Raw genomic sequence first — 19,171 nt, forward strand, 5'->3', positions numbered from 1 at the left:
GAGTGACAGGAGACATAAACAAATGTCAGAAGTACCAACTTATGAGCTCATTACACAAACAATAGTAATTGGTACAACTGACATATACTTATGTCAATTGTCAAGTATAGTTGTATATTTTGTTTAATTTCCAATGAATTTAATCAAGGTGATGTTATCATTCGATGCATCCAATCGAAACTTGAGATGCTGCTGTGATCAAGTTTCTTTGTGGACTTGAGGCCGTGGCGAATGCAGATCGTTAAAGTCGATGAACTCATGTTTTTCCTTCGTTTTTCCAGGGAGAGAATAAGGCGCTGCGATTGAAGGATTTGTCCGTGGAGGCGGAGGATAATCGGTCGCTGGATTCACCAGCAGCTCTGATCCAAAGCGCGGAGACGACGGATGGCCGACTGACGTGGAACTACTTCGATGAATCTGGTTACGTGTCCAGGGCCGGACTCAGAGCCGGCGAGGATCCATACTTCCGGAACAGGTTCAACCAGGTAGCCAGCGACAACCTGCCCAGCAACAGGGACATTCCCGACACCAGAAACGCAATGTAAGATTTGCAGATTTTTATAGTAATCTCCAATTAAGTTAGGGTAATCAACCTGGAATTGTGTAATTATATGGCGCGTCATAAAAGGAGCAGCGCTACTGTGACAGCTTCTTACTTCAATCTCTTCTTCGATTATGGTCGTTTCCTTGTACCTCTTGCGTTAATTGAATTTTATAACAGATATAAATGCACTTCTTTTTGTTTTTACTATTATTACTACGACTCTTATGCAATAGCACGTTGTTGAGATAAAATTAGTTGCTTTATATTACACAACAACTGTCAAATGAAAACTGACATAACCCCAGCAGGAAAACAAATGGCGGCAAATTATAGGGTAACGCTATTTTTGTGACACTACTTCAATAGAAACGACCTCAGATCAGAAAATATAAATGTGTTAAAATAGTTTGAGAGTATTAATATTAATTATGTAGACTACTTAACTTTTTTGCTTTTTGACTATAAACAGATAGTTTCTGATAAAATATTGTTGTTAAAAAGATAAGAGAAGAAGTAAATATCAGAACGTTTTTGAAATCATCGAATAAATAATTTATTTTTATTTATTAAAATAAATCAAGTTTTTTGTCTCGTTAGTGATTGTTATGAATATGTCGAGTTTAATGGTTGAAAGGTATTGTAAATATTACGAGAATTCAAACATTATTAAATTATATTATTAGATAATATTTAATTAAAATTTTCTATTAAGGTTTTTATCTGCACATTAAACTGTTACTTGATATATTGCACTGATTTCTACATTTTTATTAACTAAAGAAATTAATTAAAGAAACGAACATCAAAATTAATTACTTAAAATAAGTATTCATTTAATATAAAATGAACAGCCAGAAACTATTTAAATTAGTTTAAAACCTCAAGGAATATCTTAATTAATTAGATTCTCATTCTTTCCGAATTAATTTGCAGTAAAATCCAAATGATTAAATTAAAATTTCCTTTTTCAATTCTCATAATTAATAAGTACAAACTTTATTAATTAAATATTAGTCTAGATCAGCGTTTCTGTCCCTCTAGGTCAGCCGTCGGGGAACTTTTTTTAACCATTACCCAAAATATTTTTGCGTAAGTTGATATTACCACCCCCCATTCTGAAAAGAAAACAATCAATATAACAATAATTACTTTAAAATTGGGACTTTTGATGTAAGAGCAATTTGAATACAGTCTTCGGCGTTTAATCGATTTCTGTTTTACGTTTTTATGTTCATTAGAGTGGAAAAGCCTTGTTCACAAAGGTAGGTTGTTGCAAATGGCAGCAATTTTTTTACCGCCTCCTCATGTGCAATTTTGAAAGCCTTTGCAGCCTTTGACAACAAAAAAGACGACAGATTTGCTTTGGTCTCAAATTGAATACGTGCTTCAGTATTGGATCGCAGTTCAAGAATTGCCTCTGCCAAACCCTTCACATTTAAAAGGATCTACAACCCAATTCACAGTTTGTACATGAAGATCTGAAAAGTAGTCAGAGAACCGCTCTCTGAGTTTCGTAAGATGAAATTAGAAAAATTTCATTTTTACCCCATTTGGGGTAATTTACCCCGGTTCCCCGACCGCTGCTCTAGGTCGTTGCTCAATATTGGGTTGCAGTACATTTGTAATGAGTCTCGAAATGACAGCTGTCAAAAAATCATATTATAAACAATACAACTAGAAACAAATTTGTAGGAACGCTAGTCTAGACAACTTTATATATTATTATTAATTAATTTAAATAATTATAATTAGGTCCTTCAAAGATTAAAATTTCCTTAAACTTTGAAGGACAAAAGTGGAAAAGTCTGTTTTAAATATGTTGAATTCGTTGAGTCTTAGTAACTAAAATGTTGTTCAGCTGTTGATCTGGTTATGTCTACATGATTAAATCAATCACATACTTCTTTCTCAAGCATTCAGACAGTAACGTAAATATTGTAATTTACTGTTACATACATATATTAACAAGTAATTTAGTATTATTTTTTAATCCATAAAAATATTCTATAATTAATAAGAAATTGAATTTATTGTTGCTGTAAATTACAGTTTTTTTTATTAATTCAATTTACAATTGCAAAACACGAAAAAAAAACCAGTCGAAATTATGGTGATAAAAAAATTGAAATTATAGCTGTAATATTGATGAGCTTGTCCAGATTTATGCTGGAAATGCATTGCGGTTTGAATGTAATCCGATGTGTAGTTTGTAACGTGATCCCTGCAGTACTTTCACATCTGGGAAGTCCCTCGATGGTCCATAAATATATATTTTTTCTTGGATGAGCGATCCGTGTAACGTATTTGTTGAAATGATATATTTTTTCAGTGGTTGAATAGAATAATTGGCCGGATGTGGAACAATCCCGTCTGCGGCCAAAGGAACTAGACATGGCGAAAAAAAAATAGAACCGACACGATTCGAAACGAATTAACTCAATTTATTAGTCGATCACGGTTCAAGAGTTACGCTGATTGTCACGTTTGTAAATCATATCATCTAATGATACAAATATATTTATATATATATATTAGTTTCATGTTCGAATAACTTTAACAAAGAATTCGAGGAAAATCACTTCTTTGTATTCTTAAATTTGCACAAAAATAGACAAAAACAAATAACATTGAACAAGAATTTTCAGTTAATAATGTTAATTAACAATAACTTTCTACTAGTATTTGATAGTTAGATAAGTCCGTTCTTATTACGATGAGGCTCAGTGGATGGTGAATAGTTATGAAAAATGATTATTTGAATCCGCACTGATTGAAGCCGAACTACGCGTTATATTACTGTATTTTTATAATTGTATATAAACAAACATAAAGTTTTGTGACAAATCTGTCAAAATATATTTGACATATCATGTGAATTAATTAACAAAGTTATTTCCTTTTATTTTGTTTTAAAATGTGCATGTTTATTCTTAAAATGTGTTTCATAAAAGAAAAGTTACCTTTATTTTTTGTTATTTGATATTCAGCTTAAAATATAACAATTTTAATTTGAAACTTATGGACAGAAAGTTAAGTGAATTGATTTATTTGATGACTAAGTTTGATTCTTCTTGATTGTTTCTTTACTTCAAAATTGACAGAAGTCGTTTCTACATAAATACAATGTCATAAATGAAGAGTTAATGTTTTTTCTGCTTTTGTCAGCACTCAAACTGAAGTCATATCAATTCAAGTATAGTGTCATTAAAGAAGCGTTACTATTTTGGTTTGCTTTCTTTATTTTCTGCTTATATCAGTAACAGATTTTATAACATGTAACAATAGACCGATCGTATCGGATCGAGAGGTTGAAACGTTCAAACATAGGTCTATCCAAAATATTCAAGTTAAGTGTCATAAAAGAAGAGTTACTATTTTGTTATGTCGTCATTCGTTTTCTGCTTAGTTTATGTCAATTTTAATGACATAACTGACAGTCGAGTAGTGTAATTCATCAAATTGTATTTGAATGAGTATGCTTATGTATATTTGTATCATGATATCCGCACTTGATCTGATCGTACCGAAAGGTTGAAACGCTCAAACATAGGTCTGTCCTAAAAATACCGTCGACGATCCAGCTACGCATCCGAACCGTCTATTACGAAAGCGAGTCTGTTGTGCATTTGACTACAGGGGATGAGCGCGAAGGAATGAATCGTAAAGCGTTCCAAACAAGAGAGGAAGACTTCCTTCGTGGAGAAGAGGAGTAACGAACAATCTCGTGGTATGAACGATCGAGCGGTGAAAGGGAATTCGCGTGCGCCACATTTTCAATGGCCATTACAGATTATGGAGGCAACGTAATTACATTAATCCCGGTGTCAAAAGTAATTGCTCAATGTGCGTCTGAGCCGCATCGAATCGTCGTTTCCCATAGCTCTCGCCTCACACAACTAATGATTCATTTACCAATTATCAAAGCGTCTTTCTTCATCATCATCAACATTTTCTATTTTAGTGTATTCATTACATCTTTTTATAATGTTTTTTTCCTTCGTTTTGTAGGTGCCGTCAGAAGCAGTGGTCTTCATCCAATTTACCAGCCACGAGTGTCATAATCACATTCCACAACGAGGCCAGATCCACGCTCCTGCGAACCGTCGTCAGGTAAATTCATCTGCTATTAATTAAATCTCGCAACTCAATTAATTTCCTAATCCCGTTTCATTACAAAAGCTCCTATGCGAACAGACAAACAAAAAATCGTTAGATCAAAAGTCGGTCTTTACAATGAATAACAATAGTACTGTTGCGCATCTAAAACTAAATTTAATCTGTTACCGAACAAAAAAAGGATTTTGTAAGAACGTTCGAAGAAAACCTTTCATTATTAAACAAAATATATAATTAAAAAGGCAACTTTCCATTTTACAGTATTAATATTAACAATCATTATTATTGATTATTATATATTAATTAATTCAAATGAATTGTTTTATATCAAAAGTTTCTCTGCGAAATCAAAACCAAAAATCTTTTATATCAAAAGTCATTCTTTACAATGAATAAGTATTGTTGCGTATCTAAAGTAAATATAATATGTGCCCGAATAATGATCATGCAGTGAAGAAGAAAAAATGGAGAGGTTCGATTTTAAGTGTTATATTCGGTTGACAATTCTGGAAACGTTTCAACTTTCTTCCAAGTTCTGCACGTTAATTATTACCGTTGTTCTCCACTCTCGAAGTGTCCTTTATTTAATTTCACTTTAATAACATTTCTTACTTTCGCCTCTTTCCCTCTTTCGTCGTGCATAATATCCATATTTGATCGCATTGCTTTGGGTTAATCCTAGAGACCTTCTTGCCCACTTCTTTCCTCTCTACTTTCGTCACATCTCTTACCACATTGTTTCGCCGACGTATTTATTCGCGTGCAGGAAATTCCATTCAGCAGATTTATTATAAACAATTCACCATTAACGTTAGATAACTTTTATATATATATTTACGGTAAACGTTATTTATTAGCATAAGAAAACAATAATGCGATAATTAGCAAATATATCATAGTTTCCTTTCGGGATTTTCACAATATTTATGAGTCTTATGTAAAAGTAACTGTATACATCTTTGGATTTTTTTTGTTTGAGGCTCAAAATTAATTTATCTTGATAATTTAGTTTTACGTTTAAGATTTGGGTCAAATAATTACAATAATGTATCAATTAAGAAACATGTCTTTGCTTCCTTATTGTAAAAACAACTTTCGTAGAGTGAAATTTTACATATTATTTTATAAGTATTAAACATAATACTCTTGAAAACTTTTGTATAATTTTCAATTATCTACATTATTTAAAATTATCTTTATGTCTTCATCTTCAATCAGGTCAAATAAATATAGAGTAGAAATGTTGTATAAATAAAACTAATACTTGTCTTATTATTAATAATAATGCATTTCTTCAAACTTTCATGTCAAATTTTATAATTCGTGTGTCAAATATGACATATGTGATTTAAACTAATACTGTCATTTGCATATGACAGAAATGTCATTTTTACATTTATTTACAGTATACAAGTTTATAAAAGTATAAAAGACTTTTTATACATACAAAAAATTGTGAAATTTATAGATTTCTCGATAAATATTTGAGAGTGTTCCAGTTTGTGTGAGCGCATTAATTATGTTCTTGCATAATGTAGCAAGAGGCAATTTAACGCGCCCGCGTCTATTTAAATATTTAATGATAAAAAGGTCCGATGGAAAAGCATTATAATTCAAGATATAAAAGCTCCTATCCATTAGGAGCACCCGAACTTGCATAAGAACTGCATGCATAATGCAACCATAAGATAAGAAATAGCGTTGTTTATCGCGAGAACCTTCCTGGTTTCACCTTATATCCTATCCACAATAAATATATTCTCCATGCTTAGATATAAGGCGATGCAATTTATCCGGCGTTTTGATTGTATTTTCCGCCCCGTGATTTCACCGTATTTGCAAAGGAAATAATTCAATTTCTGCATTTTCTCCTCCTCTCACCAACTTATCTCTCTCAGATTACCGAGAGAAACTTTAGATGGGAAGCAAACGATTCACATTCTTTACAAGAGACACACGGTGATCACGCGAAATTAAATAATGAAAAGAAACGATTTGTGTGTATGCGATTTATTTTCGAAATCCGAAAATGGAAATATGCATATTCCAGTCGTAATGTTTAATAAATTACGCGAAGATTGTAATGACTAAAGAATACAGTTGATGGGAAAACTTTTAAATTTTACTTGATTGCAGATTCCTTCTGAACGTGTGTAATTAATGTTTCTTCAATTTACATTTTTCAACCATTGATTAAGTCATGGGAAAGTTACGTTTAAATACTGAGGAAATCAAACTATTTATTGAACCGATTTTGACGCCGGACAAGGTAAATCGGACGAAATACGTAATCATTTGAGCCGCCGGTTCTGTTACGGTAATTTCCTTATTGGTGTATTCGTTCCGTGTCTCTGTTCCGGATTTTCGAGCAAACGCCAATTGAATTTACTATTACTACTTATAGTTTGTTCGTTTTTTTTAAGGTCGAACGCATTACGCATTCTTATTGCATTTTCTTTATTTGCATTGTTTTATTAAGGGGCAAAAAACAACGGAGAAGTAATCAGAGCATATCTGATACTATGGTGTTATGACTGTGATGATGTTTATTTGAGTTTACTGCTTGTTCAGTCAATGGACTTAATGTTCGGAACGCAGTTCTGAGTCGATGGCTAATATTGCTTTTTTTCTTGTTTGCAGCGTCCTCAACCGGAGTCCGGAACATCTGATTAAGGAGATCATCCTCGTCGACGATTACAGCGATAATCGTGAGTGATCTTTTGAGGTGTAATTTCAAACGATTTGGTTTGATTAAATCTTGATTTTCAGGTGAGGATGGCGAAGAGTTGAGCAAGATCCAAAAGGTCAAAGTGCTCAGGAATGAGAAACGAGAGGGTCTGATGAGGTCTCGGGTTCGGGGTGCAGATGCCGCCACCGCTTCGGTGCTCACGTTTTTGGATAGCCATTGCGAATGCAATTCGAATTGGCTGGAGCCGCTCCTGGAGAGGGTTGCAGAGGTTCGTTGCACCACATTCTAAATCATACATTTTCTCATATCTTCAACTAGTTTACCAAACATTTTTGTTCCGATACATGAACGATCTTACAAGCTCCTAAAACATTAATAGAAATCAAAATGTGTTTGCTAAACACTCGTTTGAAATCAATGATTATTATAGATATTTACTTTACGTACAAGTAAAGTCAATTAATTCTATAATTAAGAGAAGAATAAATTTGCTTAAACAAAATAACCTTCAATCGGCATAAATAAAAGATTGAAAACATTGACAAACAAAAATCGAATCACAACAATAATAAAATTTTACAGGGGAGTCATTATATCATAAATTATTATCATCTTGCACTTTTCTAGTATGCTAAAATGTGCTTAAAGTACAATTTAAAGAATTATTATGAGGTGTAACAGAAAGATTTTTTTATCTTTCATTAATATCTAAATACAAATTTATATAATTATTATATTCTCCAGTAAGATTAAGTACCTAAAAGCAATTATTCCTTTTAGTATGTGTAGGTTATATAAGTATTAGATTGTTAAGTTTAACTGAAAGATAGAAAGTAAATGTACTACATTTATTCAATTTATTTATACATTTCTTGAGTCTTGTTTTATATGTTTATCGGACTTCTAATCAGAGTCGCATTAAGGTTATTGTGAAACCTAAGCACCAGTTAAGAATTAGATGACAAGAGCATTACTTATACAACAAAATTAATGCCGAATTTGCTAATTACGATGCATAAATTATGATTATAGTTATCTCATGTTTACATCTGTAAACGGATGTATTTCTGTGTTTGTAGAATATTTATTTATTGGAAAGGTTTTGCAAAATGGAGCTGGTATTAATAATCAATCATTAATTTTTATGTTTGTTTATAAACAACATCATTTTAGAGAATGTAATAATTGTTGGTCGTAATATTGATGTAACGTGCAGTCAAGTGGTATCAGTTCTGAATATTGCATCTATATTGTCATTTCAAGGATCCCAGGAGGGTCGTTTGTCCCGTTATCGATGTGATCAGCATGGATACGTTCCAATACATTGGGGCTTCGGCCGACCTGCGAGGCGGCTTCGATTGGAATTTGGTGTTCAAGTGGGAATACTTGAATCTGGCGGAGAGACAAAGCAGACAGCAGGATCCAACAAAAGAAATTCGCACTCCGATGATTGCCGGAGGTCTCTTCGTAATAGATAAAAATTACTTCGATAAGCTCGGCAAGTACGACATGAAGATGGACGTGTGGGGAGGCGAGAATCTGGAGATTTCATTCAGAGTTTGGCAGTGCGGCGGAAGCTTAGAGATAATTCCTTGCAGCAGGGTAAATCAATCGAACGTAATTTAGGATGATATCGGTTCTATAGTAATTGTGTTTTCAGGTTGGACACGTCTTCAGGAAACGTCACCCGTACACATTCCCTGGTGGAAGCGGAAATGTCTTTGCAAGAAACACTAGGAGAGCTGCAGAGGTTTGGATGGATGAATACAAGAAGTTCTATTATAACGCTGTGCCTTTGGCGAAGAACGTTCCATTTGGAGAGTAAGTTTGTGACAGCTTAGGAGCTTTTGTGGCAGGTCTTTTCAATATCCCATTAATTTTCAGTATCGAAGATCGACTCAGTTTGAGGAAGCAGTTGGAGTGCAAACCATTCAAATGGTACTTGCAGAACGTGTATCCCGAACTGGCAGTGCCGAAACCAACGAAGTCGGCTTCCTTCAACGAAATCCGTCAGGGCTCGTTCTGCTTCGACACGATGGGTCACCTCATAGATGGAATGGTCGGTCTGTACCAGTGCCATCACACCGGTGGCAACCAAGACTGGGGCCTAACGTCGACCGGCTTCATCAAGCATCACGACCTGTGTTTGGGTCTGAGTGAGTTCGTAAAAGGTGAACAAGTAACGATGCGCGTCTGCGATGGATCGGATAACCAAAAGTGGAGGCTTCTGGAGCCGGGCGGTCTCCTCAAGCACGAACTCGCCTCGCTCTGCGTGGACACATCCAGTTCAGATCTCAGGGGCCTCGTGGTGGAGAAATGCAACAGCAATTCACGCACGCAAAAGTTCGAGCTGATCACGTGAAAAACTCACCGGCTGCGTGTCCTCACGTGACATTCGACGATTAAATTATATAAAATAAAGAAAAGAAAAAATAACTAAATAAAACGAAACCCAAAAGACAGCTTGTTGTCAATTCATAAGAAAAACAAAACAATTATAGGCGAGATACACCTTTCTGGGAGGCTGCAATAATTTACAAAAAAAAAACAATATAAATATATATATATTATACATACATACATAAAAGATATATACTTGTAATGAGAGGCTGACTAATTTAGTTATTTCGAAATCGAGGATGGAAGCAGCTCAACTGGCCAGTGACTTTAATATTTACTATATAATAAGCTGAAAGAAAACACACACGACAAGATTTTATTAGATAAGTGTAATAAATATTGTGATATAAATAATATACATTAAATATTTGTACGTTACTTTAAGTTTATTTTTATTTCTTTTTTTTTGTGTTTCAATTAGGAACTCTAGATATTTGGGACAATAAATGAAATGAGAATCGCGATGCGCGCGAAGCCGCACGACAACCTATCAATTGTAAATGTATGATTTTCTAGTTGACGCTGAAAACTTAAAAATATTCCATTAGATTATAAGTTTGTAAAAATTAAAGGTCTCCGTAAGAGCTAATCATCAATAAATAAATGAATCTGTTAGACGATGTGGATATTAGATGAGTGGATTTATAATTAAGTTCGCTCCAATCAAGGTGCAAGATTCCTTGGCAAAGGAGGCGTAGTGTGAATCTATTAATTGTTTAGTTTGCTAACGAGATGCAGTCGCAATGCTTGAAAGTGGTCTTCGCTGCAAATCGTTTGGTAATGTGAATGCTATTCGTATAAATTGTTCGCAACTTTATTTGTTTTTTCTTTCTTTTTTTTTGTTTTGAAAACGTTTCGATTGCAGCTGGTGAGAAATTACGGAGGACCTCCGCCTAGGCTTCTCAGGAAGTACGAACTTTTCCAACAGGATAACGGCCTTCCCGTTCACATTAAAGGCGGATTCGCCGATAAAGCCCTCTTCACCCTCACCGCAGTTTTGATTGCAACTGGAACCCTCGAAGGTTATCGCACTCTCTTCAACATGGCTAAACCGAAAAAGATCAAGTAATCGCTGTTATATTCAAGTGTTATGTAAATAACTTTAGTTTAGTAATTATATTCGTTATATAACACATCGAGGTTTTTTATCATTTCCCTATTCATTACACATTATTCTTAGCGTCATCAATTTGACATTATTTTCATATACATTATCATTTTTTTTTAAATTGACGAAATAATATGTGAATCATCTCAAGTTTACATAACGATCTGTCAATAATTGTCAAATTTAAATCAAATATTATGCAATCAAAATTAAATTTAGTCAATTTATAATATATTTACAAAAGTTCAATTCAATTCCAACGTCTTATTACGTTTCCTAAACATATTAAAAAAATTGATAAATCCATATTTTTACTTAGTTTGATGTATTCATTCATCTTCTCATATAACTAAGTTACATACATTACATACATGAATGAACAATACTCAATTTATGTATGCAACCAAATTGACAGGGTCGTACAAAAGTTGCCAATATTCCTTCAAGTATTTAAAACTTCACATGGTCCATGCGATTTTTAAAACTAGCAGCATAAATTAAATTATACATTACAATATAATATAGAATATTTAAGTTTAGAATCAAGCAATAAGACAAGGTATTAATCATTTTTGGATATTTATTTTCTAAACTTGTACTTAATATTCAGAAATTAGGGCTTATTATATAAAATAATTTTATTTTATAAATATTTAGTAAATGGTAACATAAGGTATATATATATAATAGTATTTAAGTAAGGAAATACCGGAAATTGCGAGATGTAGCGTGTTAGAATGCCATAGTATGTAGTAGAGGTCAAGGTCTATAATATTAATATCGTGTTTGCTTTACATTCTGTACATTAAGTAGCAGAGAAAACCATTCATGATAATAAAAAAATATGAAAGTGACTTGACATGATGTAATTTTTTTTTAGATAATTAGAAGCAGTTCATGGTGAGTTTAAACAGTACTCAGAACGAATAAAATGTTTGTAAAAATCGATAATATGTAACAAATACATTTATTATATTTGTATTTTTACGCAGATACACGCAGTCTTTTAGACCTATTTAATAAATTAATCTAAAGTGTACAAATTAATGTATATACAATAAATAAATACAAATACAAAAAAAAATAGCTAATACATTTGTCTATTACCTTAATGAATTGATTGTAATTGTTTAAATACTGATTAATTCTAGATTAAATACCTATTGTATAAAAATTGGATATTTTTCATTACATGACGGATAAATACTTTTAAGCAAATAGTCTGTAATACTTTAAAGCTTTAAACAATAAAGGAAATATATGATTTTGAATAATATTTGATTGTATGCAAAAATTATTATGATTGAAATGTTAATTCAATATCACGCATAATATCATATGTTAATATATATTATTGGATGCTGTTAAGCATTGAACTTTGACTATAAATTATTTTTAAACAATTAAATTGCAAGTGCAGCATTATTAAACTGCAGTGCAAAAAACGGCGCGACGCGACTGAGCAAAAGTATCGAGGTTCACCAATTGGTGGAGATCACCGGACTCTCATTGGCTAAAATTACTTGGACACGTGCTCTCCGTGTGCAAGGCAAGTAGTAGTAACTGTGGGTGACTGCTGCTGTCAAGAGAGAATGTGAGTAAATAGTTGCTTGTTGTCGTCGTTGTAGCAACTAACAACAATCGACGCCATTGCTTATCTACGATATTTAAACAAAATTGGAAACCGTAGCAGAATAAACGTGCACGAAAATGTATATTGCTGCGATTAGTTGAATCGCAATAATTAGGAGAGTCTAAAGTCCACAGACCCAAACCGTTTTACATTGATTACGAATAGCTGAGCTTATCGTTAAAATACTAATTTTTCGTACTATATCCAACAGTTTAGTGATCCAGGATGTCTGCTTTACGGTATGGCATTTCCCTGAGCAGGAACTCCCTGTTCAAAGGCAAAGTTCAGCAGAAGGTTGTAAGTAACTTAATTAAATAAATTATGATAATCATTCATGAATTCACCCCATTCATTGTTCTCACAGAGTATCATTGTTGGCACAATGATGGCAAGGAACCTATCTACAATGCAGGTGACCAAGAACATGATGTTCATCTCTGATAAAAAGTTTGAGGGAAACATCAGCAATCTCCAGTTGGTGCCTGCAGACAATAAACCACTTGTTATCATGTTACCATGGTTACTAGCTGAGAAGAAGCATGTGAACAAGTATGCTGAAATCTACACAAGCAAAGGTTTCAATGTTTTGAGCATAAGTTTAACTCCGTGGCAACTGCTCTGGCCAGCCAAGGGAACACAGGTAGAATTCAATTGAAAGCTTTAATTGCTTAAACTGTTCTGCACAATAGCCTTGCACTAATTACATTGTTTTGGATGAATGTCCTTTCGCTTCGTTTATATATCAGCTGGTTGCCAATGACGTTCTAAAGTTCATCACCACCAATACGACGAACGCGCCGCTGTTCCTCCACGGATTCTCCGTCGGCGCTTACATGTGGGGCGAAGTTTTGGTGAAGATGGCCGCGGAGTTACCAAAGTATCAGCCCGTTATTGACCGTGTCGTCGGGCAGATCTGGGATAGCGCCGCAGACATCACCGAGATTCCCGTCGGTATGCCGATCGCCGTGTTCCCAAAGAATGTGGTCATGCAGAAGGCTTTAAGGAAATACATTCTGTAAGGAAAGCGCATATACTTTGTTGTTTGCTTTAAACGTGTCGATTGTAGCTACCATATGAAAACATTCCATAAGGTGGCCACGGTCCATTACCTGCGCTCCAGCCAGATGTTCCACACGAACATCATCAGAGCACCGGCGCTCTTCTTTCTCAGCAAGACGGATCCCATTGGAGCGGAGTCCTCGAACCAGAGGGTCAGGGAGAACTGGGAGAGCATGGGTATGCAAGTCTATTGGAAGTGCTGGGACAAATCCCCGCACGTTGGTCACTTCGCCAGGCATGCGGAAGAGTACAAAGCGGAATGGATGAACTTCATCGACAAGGTCTACGGCGATGAACAGCGCCAATGCATCCAAGCCAAACTCTAAATTTGAAAAATCTCTTTATTAACGTGCATTATTTCATTAACATAATAATGTACGTCAATTATCATTAATGCAGCGCCGTTGAGAAACTGCAGTATCGACAATATTAAGAACCGTGCTGAAATTAATTCTAAATTATATATTCATATCATCAATTGGTTCTACAATCAATTGAAAGGTGTTGCAGGTCAAGTATTCATACCATTTATTATTTTTTTATTTTTATAAAGAATTGGGTCGATTGTTTGTAACGAACGACATTATCTATTAACGGAAATCGAAATCATTGAAATACATTTTTGCACAAATATATACCTATTTATAAAAAACAAATAAATAATTTGTAAACGACAAAATATGTGATTGAACTTAAAGTAATAAAGCATTTGAGTTCGCACGAAGAAAGAATCTGTAAAATATCTTCCACAAAAATAATTATAATTACATAAAACATAAATATAATTTTTATATTAGTATATTAAAATGCAATGTAAACTTGTATTTTACCAGCAAGAATTTAAAATAAAAGCTAAATGATCATATTGTATATCGTTTGTATAGTTTAATTGCAGTAACACTTCGACGATTGCTAATGCGACAGGTGTATATTTAAAATAATGGATACAAAAGTAACTATCAAACCACAATAATTAACATATTCTAATGAAGGTGTAAAAGAAAAATGTTTTTAACTTTACTTAATGGAAAGTTAATGAATAACATGTGAATTCTTAATTTATATCTGGATATGAATTTTAAGATGCCATAAACACGTTTTAAAAGTCGTCGAAATTATATATATATTGAAACTAAGGATTTCACCTCATTTTTTAACAATGAAACAAAAAGTTTCGTTGTGAATGTTCATAAATGTATTTTTTAATCTATGTTTTATCGAATATTCGAACAATAATTCAGCGTTTCATGTGCATGTATACTAATTAAAATCGTTTTTTTTTTAACCAATTAACTTTGTGATGACATTCAGCGACACGTTTACAACGTTTCCTTTCTTAACAACAATTTGTATTACAATCATTCTAATATTTACTGGACTGAATTTTAAACATTACTAATCATAAAGTATATAAATAATTAATACTGACCACTTATTAACCCAAAATTATCTAATTTATTTAACAATTTTTTTTGAACCATTTTTGGACAAAATGCGCACCAAGTTTATCTCAGAGCGAAGTTTATGTTAACCCCTTAAGAAGTTTCATGCATTGTATGAAATGGATCCCCAAGTGGCCACGTATTTTTGTTGCCAGCGTATCATTATTCATGATGCGAATATATTCGTCATAAGCGCTACGCAATACAATAGACCATGATGAGTACAAAGTTTTAAGTTTACAACAGAAGTTTGTAAATTTAAAATAAAATTTGCAAAGTCATTAAATAAAACTATTTATATTTAAATTTTTCATATACGCTGACAAAACAAAAAAACAAATATAAAATGGGAAGGAGTTAGGTTGAATAATCTGAAAGGAAATGCTGTTCTCTTGCTATAATTTATTTAGAAATCAGTCTTTTGCTTCAGTTTAGCCAGCTGGCGCAACTTGTATCACACAAACAAATCACAAAAACATACACAGTCAAAATTACAAAATGTCATTAAAATATATATAGTATGTATATGTATAATATTCAATATATAAATATAAATGAATTTAATTCATTCATTTTCTTGTTACTCATCCTTCTCCTACCAATATTTAGTTTCCTTTTGTTCTCTGGTGTGTGTGTGTGTGCAAAATGAGTAAATCGCATCAATTTCGTACTCGCAACAGAGAAAAAACAGTCGAACCGTACGAAACACACAAACGAGCTAAAACAAATTCACGCAACACAATGTGAGAGTTATTTCTAACGGAATTATATATATATGTAACATAACATAATAATAATCATCATCTAGCATAGATCTGTGTCGATTACAAAAATAATAATAAAATAAAAACACAATATAACAAATATAATCTGCCAGCAGTATAAAAAAGCGCTTACGTTCCATTAATACATATACAAAATAAAAAGTCTTTAATTATTACGATAGATAGGCCTTTCCTGCTTAAGTCTGTTTTAACAGAGTAATTATAGTTTTAAATAATAGCTAATAAATAAAATCTTTGTCGAGAGAATTCTCGATATAAATAATATATATGTATATATAAAAAAAAAAACGAAATAAAAAATATATAACAATTTCATCATTATTAGTCGGGTGGGCGAGTAGTTCATACAAAAATATATACTTTGCGGAGAGAAACGCGAATATTATAATCGAGTTTAAGGCCCTAGAGCGTGCTCCATCATTTGCAAACAGAGCGATTCCAGGCTGCTCTCAATGTCGTGACTTTTGGTGAGTATTTTATCTTTGCTGTGAGCCTCCTGGAATCGGACGTGATGAAGTTGCGGCGGCTGCGGTGCAAGCTGTTGTTGTTGCTGCTGATTTTGGCTTGGCTGAAGAAGGTAGTGATTTTGTTGTTGTTGTTGTTGTGGGGGGTTGATGTTGAAACTGGTCATCGTCGTCGGTTGATGGAAAGTTTGCATCAAGCTGCCAATCGAGTGTCTGTGACCACCAATCACCTGATTGCTCTGTACGTTTGGATACGAAGATGATTTGTGGTGGTTGTACACTTGTTGCAACAGCAACGAGGAACCCGACAACCCACTGCCAGCGGCCGCAGGAGACGGGAATTGTGATTGCTGCTGCTGTTGTTGTTGTTGATGCGATTTGACTCCCCCATGTCTAAGTCAGTCAGTGCAACACGTTCATAAGATTTGTACATATTTCTCAACTAACAAAGCGCTTACAAAGTTCCAAGTAGCTCAAAAAAAATAGGCATTTACCCAACTTAAATTGCAGTCTTTTTTTATATCAATTATCTATATAAATGAAGTGAATAATAATTAAATCAAACAATGATTTCGCACCTAATTAGCAAAAATATATGAAATACGTAATTCAAGAAATTGTTAAAAATTAATAGTTAGAATGTGATAATTATTTATGTTCGTAATTATCGATGTAACGGCAAACTAATTAAATTTAATGACTTCTTTAAACACATTAAATATATTTCCGAAACTTTGTAAATGCTTACAAATAATATAAAAAAATAAAGTAATGAGTTCTTACCTATAATGATTATTTCCATTATAGTTGTGATTTCCATTGCCTTTGCCCAACTGTCCACGCCATAAAGCAAGTCGCCTTTTCTGCTCGGTGGTAAAAGAGTCGCAGACCTCGGCTCTCTCGCAAAGGGTTGAGAATAATGAAAGACACTCGTCTAACGGTTGCCTGAGCATCAATAACTGAGTACAAACTGTAAAAAATTGTATACGTTTGGATCTTGTAAATCGAGTGTTATAGAACAAACAAACCTTTTCCCATAACTTTTACAAATTGAGTGGACAAATCTTCGCCGTTGCACACCTGCAGCGGACTTTGCAGAATGGCTTTCAACTTTTTGAGTGCATTTAATAAATCAGCGCCGTTCATCACCTCTGTCTCTAATTCGGTCAGCGTTGCGCTGCGCTCTTTCAATTTGGCTATGCTCAGTAGAAGCTTATGTCTGGCGCCCTTCGTTATACCGATGGCTTGCAGAGACTCGTCTGTGAGTTCCAACATCTGATGGTAGTTCAGGTTGTTAAAGACCCAGCTGTACTTGTGCAATCGCAAAGATTTCAGCCAGGATACGATGCTCTTCATCATCGGTTGATTGTTCATCGTCTGCAAATCCTGCAGGCGCGTTTCCGAACTACTCAATTGTAATGAATTATTCTGCGGTAATATAATAGTATTGTCATTTGATAATGAATAGCTACGGGGTTTCGAGATTAGCTGATTTGAGAGGTTCTCCTGCGAGGACCACACCTCAGCCTCCGGTTGTCTGGTAATGAGATTCTCGTGAGAATTCGTCTGAGCAGGGGTTAAACTATTGGAACGCCTGTTTAATCTGACAGAGGCTTGATTATTGATACCCACTGGTTCTGGGTTAGGACTAACAGACTCATCGCTAGATTCATTAACAGGTGAATGCACGAAATTATCTGGGTTTACTTTACTAACAACCTGCTTCAGCAGCTGTTTGAAAGACTTCTTGTCCTCCTTACCAAAGGCAGGATGGACAAACACATAAGACATGATTTCCACGCACTCGTTGTAAATCTTAAACGGCGGCGAAATCAGCTCAGCTAAGACCTTTTTTATTACCACCAAATAAGAATCTGAGGTCTCCTTCTTACCAGGCCTTAGCAGAGGCAAATGTGTTAGGAGCATGGTCAGTGCTGTTTGTGGCCTTTCTGACAACAGGTTCATTACAAATTTTGCATCATTTGCATTCTGTTCCAAAGAAACAGTTTCTGGTGTGCTCACTTGTGATATGCATTGCTCCAATGCATGCTGCAAAAACCTAGCATTTGAAAATGGAAGACCCACCATCAAGTAGTACAGGGCTACAGTTCTTTCACAGCTGTCCCATTTGTGGAATCTCAGTCTCATTTCATTGAGATTCTCGCAAAACTCGGAAAGGTCACGCATCGGCACATAATCCATGGTTTTTTTAAATTTGATTTCTGCAAAATTACTACAAGAGTGGAACATTAGAAGTAGATAAAAAAAAACAAAATGATAAGTATTAAATATATATATATAGAGTATTGAATGCATAAAAAAAATTGAACATGAGGCGGGATTTTGCTGATATTCTTTTCTCGTGCAAAAATTAGCAAAAAAATCTTACCTCCTCTTAAGCTGTCTCTGAAGTAAAACTCATTAAAATTATAAATTAACCCCACTTTCAACAATTTTACGGTTCATTCCTTTATTACTCTGATGATTTCAAACATGGGATTCGTATTCTAAATCCCCAAACATACATTCATACTCTCACTCATCTATACACACAAATTACAGCTCTTGCTGACACTTCTTCACTCTTCAATTCTTCGGTCTTGCAGTCTTTCTTATAAGCAATCTTGCTACATTGATCACGCCCAATTAGAATGAAGTTGTTATATTTCTGTTGTATGCAACCGCATATACTTCTTCAATTACATATCCTAAAATATCTCTTGAATGCCATACAAATTTAATAGATTTTTAGTAAACTACTTATAACTAATTGCAACAAACATATTTGGTATATCATATGTAATGAACATAATTAACATAATTAGTTTAAAAATATATAAATAATAAGTACTAATTGATACAATTAACAAATAATTTATGAACATTTTTCACTTAGTAAATACTTCAAATTCATACGGAAAATATACTAAA

General features: G+C 33.8%; 4 protein-coding genes across 5 annotated transcripts in view; 3 read left to right on the plus strand and 1 right to left on the minus strand.

Moving 5' to 3' along the window:
- The window catches only part of LOC108563555 (polypeptide N-acetylgalactosaminyltransferase 2), a 31,838-nt gene extending 21,902 nt beyond the window's left edge, over window positions 1–9,936 (plus strand). Inside the window, exons 2-8 of the mRNA XM_017922266.1 lie at window positions 282–541; window positions 4,553–4,654; window positions 7,301–7,368; window positions 7,430–7,617; window positions 8,613–8,951; window positions 9,010–9,170; window positions 9,234–9,936. Of these exons, the coding sequence (XP_017777755.1) occupies window positions 282–541; window positions 4,553–4,654; window positions 7,301–7,368; window positions 7,430–7,617; window positions 8,613–8,951; window positions 9,010–9,170; window positions 9,234–9,711 (1,596 nt within the window). The 3' untranslated portion in view covers window positions 9,712–9,936. The remainder of the gene's footprint in view (window positions 1–281; window positions 542–4,552; window positions 4,655–7,300; window positions 7,369–7,429; window positions 7,618–8,612; window positions 8,952–9,009; window positions 9,171–9,233) is intronic.
- A 281-nt stretch (window positions 9,937–10,217) lies between these two features.
- LOC108563556 (cytochrome c oxidase subunit 7A2, mitochondrial-like) lies at window positions 10,218–10,882 on the plus strand. Its single transcript, XM_017922267.1, has 2 exons — window positions 10,218–10,526; window positions 10,615–10,882. The coding sequence occupies exons 1-2, from the start codon at window positions 10,482–10,484 to the stop codon at window positions 10,816–10,818; spliced, it is 249 nt and encodes an 82-aa protein (XP_017777756.1). The 5' UTR covers window positions 10,218–10,481; the 3' UTR covers window positions 10,819–10,882.
- A 1,470-nt stretch (window positions 10,883–12,352) lies between these two features.
- On the plus strand, window positions 12,353–14,318 carry LOC108563550 (transmembrane protein 53). 2 transcript variants are annotated; one of them, XM_017922256.1, is made up of 5 exons: window positions 12,353–12,451; window positions 12,702–12,787; window positions 12,855–13,130; window positions 13,237–13,505; window positions 13,557–14,316. In XM_017922256.1, exons 2-5 carry the CDS (start codon window positions 12,716–12,718, stop codon window positions 13,873–13,875), a joined length of 936 nt encoding a protein of 311 aa, XP_017777745.1. In that variant the 5' UTR covers window positions 12,353–12,451; window positions 12,702–12,715; the 3' UTR covers window positions 13,876–14,316. The 2 variants fall into 2 exon arrangements, with proteins under 2 accessions (XP_017777745.1, XP_017777746.1); XM_017922257.1 differs by having other exon boundaries at window positions 12,357–12,787; window positions 13,240–13,505; window positions 13,557–14,318.
- A 1,750-nt stretch (window positions 14,319–16,068) lies between these two features.
- LOC108563551 (protein Smaug homolog 1) lies at window positions 16,069–18,874 on the minus strand. Its single transcript, XM_017922258.1, has 4 exons — window positions 18,630–18,874; window positions 17,269–18,473; window positions 17,024–17,210; window positions 16,069–16,633 (listed from the first exon to the last, which is right to left on the minus strand). The coding sequence occupies exons 2-4, from the start codon at window positions 18,440–18,442 to the stop codon at window positions 16,171–16,173; spliced, it is 1,824 nt and encodes a 607-aa protein (XP_017777747.1). The 5' UTR covers window positions 18,443–18,473; window positions 18,630–18,874; the 3' UTR covers window positions 16,069–16,170.
- Between the last annotated feature and the right edge of the window lie 297 nt (window positions 18,875–19,171).

This window comes from Nicrophorus vespilloides, unplaced genomic scaffold (assembly GCF_001412225.1).
Source record: "Nicrophorus vespilloides isolate i.1.1-1 unplaced genomic scaffold, Nicve_v1.0, whole genome shotgun sequence".
NCBI lineage: Eukaryota > Metazoa > Arthropoda > Insecta > Coleoptera > Silphidae > Nicrophorus > Nicrophorus vespilloides.